The 8,719-nt window shown below is 48.4% G+C and overlaps 1 protein-coding gene across 2 annotated transcripts in view; it reads right to left on the minus strand.

Moving 5' to 3' along the window:
- Positions 1 to 7,760, minus strand: part of LRP8 (LDL receptor related protein 8) — a 189,385-nt gene extending 181,625 nt beyond the window's left edge. For both annotated transcript variants that reach the window (XM_054211318.1, XM_054211317.1), the window contains exons 1-2: positions 7,650 to 7,760; positions 6,693 to 6,812 (exon numbers count right to left, since the gene is read on the minus strand). In XM_054211318.1, coding sequence (XP_054067293.1) covers positions 6,693 to 6,812; positions 7,650 to 7,719 — 190 coding nt within the window. In that variant the 5' untranslated portion in view covers positions 7,720 to 7,760. The remainder of the gene's footprint in view (positions 1 to 6,692; positions 6,813 to 7,649) is intronic.
- Positions 7,761 to 8,719: the final 959 nt, after the last annotated feature.

An 8,719-nucleotide genomic window follows, 5' to 3' on the forward strand; every position in this document is an offset into this window, starting at 1 on the left:
CTGCCGCTGACGACTTGTACAACTGTGTGTCACTCAGGGCCAACTCCCACCTGCAGAGAAGCTGTAACACCATTTATTCACCTCTTCATGAGGAGCAAGGCACAGGGCTGCCGGATCAGCCTCAGCTCTGGAGAAAAAGTCACGGTCCCTGCCAGGAACAAAACCACCGCCTATCCGGGCATCGTTACTGGGGCAAGACACAGAGTATATATCTCACCCTGAGAGACCATCAGAGATGAAGATCACATCCCCACTTTAAAAGTCTCCTGGCTTCTCATAGGTTAAAATCTGGCTTTTGAAAATATTTCAGTTTGGATGGGTTTAGTTTTATTTTTCAACTAGCTTAAAGCATTATTGTAACTTTTAAAGTCTAATCAGCTTGTTATCTCTTGTATTTCAGCCAGAATTTTTCACTGAGCAGAAAGTCTGCATTAATTTTTATCACAGGGCCTTTCACCCCCTTCCCTTCCCTCGTGGCTATCTAAATATTAATAATTTTCACAGGAAATAGAGAGTTAGAAAAACTACAGTCGGCATTTTCAACACTTCCCACACACACACCGTAAAATAGCGTAGGTTTCCCCTTGGCTAGAACCAGCTGTCGGCACTGGAAGCAGAGCACACTGGAGCAGGCACTCTGCTGTTCTACCAAGGACATACCGCTGCATAAGAAAAGAAGCAGCGACACAAATCTTCATCCCCATCACTCAAACTCAGCTTACTGATTTGTTTTCCTGGGCAAAGCAAAGAAAGAAAAATTGACATCTTATGGTACTTTATAAGGCGCGTAATGACACAGAAAAGCAGAGCTGAGCAGTAACATGCTTTGGGAACATCTTTAAAACTACCAGGGAAAACCTGCAGGTAAATGGGGAAGTTATAGAGAGGAAAAGGCCATCAGAGAAGCAACAGTACAAGGACCAGGAGAGCTTCACACCAAATCAAGTCTACCACAAACACATCTCTAATACAACATCGCAATCTCTGAGGCAAACCAAAGACATGGTAAATTTGCCATTAAAAAAGCTAGCAGAAACAAAAGCTGGGTGTCTGGTCTATTAGAAATAGATAAGAGAATCAATAATTGCCAGACATTTTCAGGCATTACAGAGTGTTTAATGGTCCTTTAGGTGGACAATGGAGTCAAGAAAACTCATTATTTCTAGCACTGGCAATCTCTTAGTGTAGATATGTCAGATGAATGTGTTCATCAACACATTACACTTGGTTCCTCCAGTCTCATAATTTGTTCATTTGAATTTATCTGTAAACATTTTCTCATTAAATTAAATTCTCTTAAGTATCTTCTACTCCAACATCAACCAATAAGAAGTCATATCTCAAACCTGTGCTAATCCTGGATCTATAATACCGCAGACAAAAGAGAAGTGGTCTACATTGACTTCTGTTTTAACTTTTTATACATTAAAATGCTCTCGATAAAGCTTACCTACCTTGACTCAAAATATAGAATATGCTTACATCCTCGGAAACAAAAGTTTTGTGCTCTTTGATAAACAAACCAAGTCACTGTCGGTTGTGACTGCACTTTCATAATTTCCTTCTTGAACTTTATTATTTTCAATCTTCTCGTTCTCCTTGACCTCAGGAAAACTTTTCAGATCACAGCTTGTTCCTGTAACTGTATCTAGAGCAACCCATGTGCTTTCTTGTTATAGCACAGCAGCACTCCATAAAAATCCAGTTCTCTCCCCTCTGTAGCCAGAATGCCCCCAGTGGCTATCCCATGCACCTGAGTTCCCTCTTCTGTCTTTGCAGTGCTCCTGTTCCAGCTCTATCTCTCCCAGCTTATGAGCAGGAGTGACAGAAAAACACCAATTGCCGGAAAGCAGTTTGTATCTAGAGATAATAAAACTCCTCAAGCGAATGTGCCAGGAAATGGGGAAATGGAGAAGGGCATGTTTCCCACATGTACTTAATGCTTGATTTTCTACATAAAGGATGAAGCACGGGGAAAATAATACAAACCCAAAACAATATACAAGTTAGTTTTCTCAGAACAGACAATGAGAAAAAAGGAAGATAAGCCAATAACAACATTCACTGTGGAACACAAGAGACCAGTAAATCGGTTTTGAGCCTGGCTTGCACGTGAACACAGTACAGACCAGGACAGGAGGGCAACAGGCACACAGGCAAGCAAATGAGCCCTGCCTCTCTGTACCACTCTTCCCAGGGCTTCCAGTTTGGAGATGAGCCTGGTGTGCAAGCCGGCCACGCAACTCAGTTAAACTGTCACTGACATAATCAAGAGCATCTGACTATGCATATGTCAAGGAAACCTAAAACTCTCCACATGGTGACGTGCACATATCTGAAGACACACTCATCTCCAGAGTAACACACAGCTATTGCTCAGCACAGAGAACACCGTCTCAACACTGAACATGAAGAAAAACTGGAGGAACAGTTAACAGAGGAAAAAAACTTACAGAATATGTGGCAATTGTGACTGCCTGCTGTCTCACTTTGTCATGCCCCAAAACCTGCAAGCATGGCACACCATTACACTCCTGCATTTCAAAGCCACTCAGGCCATATTTAACTCTTCACAGGATCCAGATTTTATTCTCAAACAGGCTTTTGATATGTTTTTATTCTATTTTATTTTAATTCCAGCTCTAGTGAAATTTGAACTGAAAAGCAAGGAGAATACCAGGCTGCCTCCTGGGCTTTCACATAGGCAGCAGGAGTCAAACTCTCTGCAGATTCTCTACACACAAAGCCATCATAAGACCAGGAGTCTTCCGTCTTCCCAATAGCAAGGGAGGCATCTCGGCTATACAGTGACACACTGTGTCCCCAAGGCAGGGCAAGGGCTGAGGAAGGGGAAAGTTTGCTGATGCCACATGTTTACCCTGAATTCTGCACAAGTAGGAACAGTCTTTGAAGCATAACTCCCTTCAGACTGCATCTTAATCCTGTGCAGTATAAAATAGCCCTATGAACAGTACTGACCAGAAAGGAACACCACAGAAAGGATCCCAATACAAAGATAGAAAATGGACCTTTAAAATAGAAATGGTAATTGTGCATTTGGCTGTGTCCCCCTGCAGGCAGGTACACAAAGCTCAAGTAGCCTTGCAGCTTGTATTTCATTTTAGGAAACTGGTTAAGCTACTGCTTGCTTTTTGCAGCCATACTCTTTGCCACATTTAAGGATTAATCAACAGTGAAACATTTAAGCAGAGGTCTTCCAGTCTCTTTTACCCACTCTCAGGTCTGGCTTAAGATAGAATCCTACTTGCAGCAGAAAAATAAAATCCTATCAAACACAACCATCAAACTAAGAGCTCTTATTTTGCGTCAAATATATGGTGTCTGGCTGTAATTTGCAAGTTCTTCCTTGTTTTTTGCTCGCTGCAGTGACAAGCAAGAAGAAACTTGCAAAACTGGGCAAAAAGCCTCCATCAAAGCAGCTCTCTAGGATTTTCCATTCTGGGCAACGTGTCACACAGCAGCAGCCACCCTGGGCACGCAGTTTGCAGGCCCCAAGGCTGACCTGGTCCTGCAGAGCCCACCTATCCTGAGGGAGACAGAACAAACTCAGAGTGTGGGATAGCGGGTTATCTCAGCAAGGAGTGATCCTTTCCCAAAACACTGTGCCTCAGAAAACAGACATTTTTCTTACTATAAAAATAGCTTTGGTGTTTTATAATGTTGCTGTTGTACCGTTAAGGAAAAGTCTCGATGACTGTGTATCTGCCAGCATTCCCTGAAATAGGTTTTAAAATTCAGCCTTAACTTTCCAGAGTTTCCCGAGAGGAAAAAGCATCACTTACTTGTATAAGGAAGGAGCAAAATGCACCTAAAAAAAAAAAAAAAATCATGTTCAAGACTGCCCTGCAGCCCTGTCCTCATTGTGTGGATCACTTGGAGTGCAGTGCATGACAATGCAAGCTGTAAATTGTGATGGGTTTTGTCTTGTAAGGTCTAGACAGACTGGATGAGTTCAGGCAAATAATTTGGTACACACACAAAAACACCCAAAACCAAACAAACAGAAAAACCTAAACACAACAGCCCCTGTTTTGCACAAACAAAAATTATCTCATTCCAGAACTGTTTAAGATACTCTTGGCTACAAAAATCTTCCAGTGTATATAGACCATCAACCCCAAAGACAAGTTTGTTTCATAAACCAATTCTTAACACAGATGAAGAGCATCCTGTTTCTTCAACAAGGGATGATACATACAAGCAGCAGTGAGCTATTACAAATATGTTATCAGCTCTGGAAAAGCATCAGCAAGTAATTACAGACGTTATTGGGTTCCATATGAGTACTTATTACCAACAGGCTACCCACATTTTCTTTTCCCTCTCCCATCACCACTCCAATTTCTTCCAGTGTGTATGTTCATAAAAGAGTTTTAAATAAATAACTGTTTATTACAGCAGTGATAGCAGAGGTGGTATCTAGAAGCAAAAACATGGAACATATTCTTTCACCCAATGAGTATAACTGTAAACATTACATATGCTGAAAAGCAGTATGCATTTTTAAAAGAAAACAGCGTTCAGAAACAATGTAAACGAGAAAAATGTGTGAGAAAAATGCAATTTAAATGTCTTTTAGACTGCTTGGAGAAACAACTGCAAAGTCAATACATAGATGAACTAAATTAACAGTCCATGAGTAATTTCTGTAGTGCGCCCCTCAATCAATAATAAATGCCAAATTCAGATTAAAGCAAAGAACTCTTTCTGATGTCTCTATACCCAAAAATTCTTTTTCCTAACATCTCAAAAGTCACCATTCTACCACAAACTAGCCATCTTAAAACCCTCTGAAATAAAACTAAATCAGACGCAATTATCCATCTAACCATTCTAACACAGCACAATTCACACAGAGCTGATATTCAGCAGGATGTTATTTTACACTCTCGCTTCTGACACAGTGCGTAGAGGGCAGATCACAAGGAAAAGGGAAAGATAAAAAAGCCCAGATACTGATGCACTCATTCGTCCTAGGCAAGGAGCTCAGGCCACAAATCTACCCTTCAATGTGGAGTGTGGGGTGCAGAATGTGTTCCTCAAGATGCTACTCCAGCCACAACCCCACATTTCCCAAAGCGCAGCCCATCGGGCACCTGCCACTCACCAAGCCTTTCTACAGCAGCGCGCAGAGGGACTTCTAAATAGAAGGCTTCAGGAATACTATTATCAGCCTGCCCAGAGATTGCCAGTGCTTCCACAGATTAGCGTCTCTCTCTGGAAACTCATACGCTTCTGAGAAAACTTGCCCAGTTACGACTACACGAGTCCAAGCTAGTTCTCAGTCAGCCATGGCTTCTCCGAGTCTTTTGTAATTTGAAACATTCCAAATCTAAGTTGCGTCTAACTAATGCCAATATAATTCCTGCATAAACCCTGTCTGTATCTGAATTAAGCAATGCTGCTAACTCCCCAGATCATAAATTTAGACATACGTAAAGCCTATCAAGTCCTGTGAATACAAAAGCACCAGAAATAAGTGTTATGTTTTATGTTGTAACATCAAGCTGTTTTCCATGAACAGGAGTTTAGGAATCCCTGCTCTGTTCAAACTAATCTAACTTTGACTTCACTCAGAGTATCACCTGACACAGATTTATCGGTGAAGCTGTTAACAGGATAGTGGCATACTGAAAAACACACAACCAATGACTCTTCTTTTCTTGATACACCCTGCTGGTCTATGAACTTTCAAGAGTTCGTTTAGTGAATTACAACCTGATTCACATTCAATGTCTACTATCCTACAGAGATATAATTCAATAGATGTGGTACTTGCTACAATATTTGCAACTTAAAACTCCAAATTAAAGATACTTTTCTTTAATACTTCGATATCATAACTTCTCTTACAGCTGCTTCTTATACTCCATGGTTGAGACAAATTCTATTAGGCTGTCAGAAGCTGTAAGCAAAATAACAGAGAGGTAATAACAGCACAACCCTAGAAACTACTCAAAGTTTACTGGGTGCCACTCACATGCACCAGGGCCGTACCTCGCAAGAAGGCAAGACTGCCATCTTCCCAGGATTGAAAGTACAGATCTCCTTGCTCTCTCTTTCCTTACACTACTAGGGAATCTGTCAGCATTACGTGGCTGATACTGCCAAGCACTGCTACTTGTTCATCTCCCTTCTCCTCACTAGGACTGCAAACATATGTTTAAACACAAAACTCACACCAACCCCACATCTTGTGGTGATGCTTAAAAGTAGCAGCATTTCACGTGAGCACCTGTCATTGGCCCTGAGCACAGACCTCCCTCGCGGTCAAACATCTCTCCCATCTCCCCTGAGAACACAAATCGCGCCGCTCCCCTCAGACGCTCTGAGCAGAAACGTTGCCGGAGGCGAGGGCGGAACCTCACGGCGGGCAGGGAGCGGGCAGATGAACGCTGCCGCAGGACACTCCGGGTGTCCCTGGCCGAGCCAGCCCGGCCGCGGCCGGCAGCGAGGAGGAGCCGCTGCCCCGCGGCGGGCACGGACGCTGCGTCACGGATCTGCTGCTCCCGGCAGCCAATCGGCGCCGGAGCCGGGGACGGCGCGACTTCATTCATTCATTAAAAAAAAAAAAAAGGGGGGGGGGGGGCGGCGCAGCGCAGCTGGGAATCGCGCCCTCCCGGGCTGGGCGCGGGGCCGGCTCCTCGCCCCGCCGGGGCGCGGACACTCACGGCAGTCCGCCTCGTCGCTGTTATCCGAGCAGTCGTCGTCCTCGTCGCATTTCCAGATGGCGGGGATGCACCGCTCGTTCCGGCACTGGAACTGGTCCTCCTCGCACTCCTTGACGGCGCCTGTGGAGACATGGGGCCGCGCCTGGGTCAGCGGGGCGCGCTCCCTCTGTGGGGGCATCCCGGGGCCGCCCCTCCGCCCGGTCCCGGCCGCGCACAAGCCGGGCAGGGCACCGGGAGCCACCGGCTGAGGGTGGGGGCTGGGACTGGGCTCGCCGGAGCAGAGGGGCTCGGTGCGGGCAGGGGGAGATGCGCCTCCGCGGGACAACAGCGGTGGTCCCGAAGCTGCTTTGTGCGGGGATAAAACGGGCCGTTCCCGTGCTTCCCAGCTTTGTTTTAAAGGCAGGGGGAAAGGAGCCTAGGAATAGAAGATGGTTAAAACCGAAATGCAAAAGACAAAGAAAAATTATAAAGCACAACGGAAGCTGGGATCTCCTGCGCGTCCGTTACCGGGGGAAAACGCAGATATCGGGGGACGCGGGGGGTACGAGGGACCGGCGCCGTCCCGGGAAAAGAGAACTGACCCAACTAAAGTTGAGGGCGGGGGGGGGGGGCGGACGGAGGAAATCTGCTTTGCAGACACGGTACAGCGCTGCTTTGATAAGGCACAAATCTCCTCAGAAAGGGATTAAAGGTGGCGGCTCCTGTCACCAGCGGTCGGGTTGCATTCGCCCGCTGAACAGTGTCCCCGGCCACCGCAGGTCACAACCCCCCGAGCGTGCCCGCCCCCCGCGCGGGGGCACCGCGGCGTGTGGGTGCCCGCGGCCGCGCACCCCCGGGTGCCCGGGCAGGCTAGACCGCTCACCCCTTGCCCGGGAGCGCCGAGCGGAGGCTCGCACTTGCCTCACGCCGCGGCCGCCCCGGCGCTGAGGCAGAGCCGCCGGGCCGCGCCGGACCCACCTTTGCCGAGGTGCAGCTTGAGCAGCAGCAGCTGGAGGAGCAGCAGGCGGGCGAGCGCTGGCCGGCACATGGTGCTCGCTCCCTGCCTGGCCGTGTGCGGGGTGCGCGCAACCGGCGCGCCTCTCGCTGCCCCGTGCCGACTGCGGCCGGCGCCGCCCCCGCCCCGCCGCGCGCCGCCGCCGCCGCGCCGTGACGCGCCCCGCTGGGCGGGCCCCGCGCGCCGCCGCTCGGCTCGGCCGCGGCTGCCGCCTGCCACTGCCCCCGAAGGGACGGAGCGGCCCCCGCAGCCCCGCGGATCGACGCGCCGCGTTCGGGCACGCGTTGTCGGGCCGGTCTGCCCAGGCCGGGGGCCGCGGGGGGGAGGGGGGCTGGCAGCGGCTGGGCTCACCTGCTGCCGCTTGGCGAGGGGGAAAGCGCGGCCACGGCACCTCCGGGTGGAAGCGAAAGGGCCCTGGGGGAGACCGGGCAGGCGCAGGCCCCGCTACCGTAACCCCGGAGCTTCTACGCCGGGTAGACAGGCCTGCGCCGCCCGGAACTAGGGCACAGGCTCGGGCCCTGCGGCCACGAGCCTCCCTCTGTGTACCCGGTTGTGATGATAGCCGCGTTCATGATTGTAATTTTATTAAGTCAATTAAACGCGTGGACTCTAATTTTAAATGGCCTTGAGTCACAAATTGTGTGCTCTCCTCATTACTTCAGAACTCCGACTGTGGGATTTCATGATGACCATACTGATGTGGTCATCTCCACTTAATTGCGTTCAAATTAGTGAAAGAAGTTCGAGGTGTGCTAAAGGTGGCAACCTCCCCTGGCAGGAGCTGCTCGCTCTGGCCGCTGCTCAAGCACACGGGGGTTGATCCATGACTACAAAGGAAAGGTTTTACAAGCTATCAGGGGCCGTGTTCACTGCTCCGTTCGCACAGGGCTGATGAGAAAGGGGTTCGCTGTCTTTAATTAACACCGCAGCGTTGGTGATACAGTCAGGATTAAGAGTATTTCAGTAATCTCATTATGAAAAGATATTTTTCAGGAGTAATTTGAATCTAACATCACAACAGGATTAACGTGAT

The sequence above is a fragment of the Rissa tridactyla genome, chromosome 8, assembly GCF_028500815.1.
Source record: "Rissa tridactyla isolate bRisTri1 chromosome 8, bRisTri1.patW.cur.20221130, whole genome shotgun sequence".
NCBI lineage: Eukaryota > Metazoa > Chordata > Aves > Charadriiformes > Laridae > Rissa > Rissa tridactyla.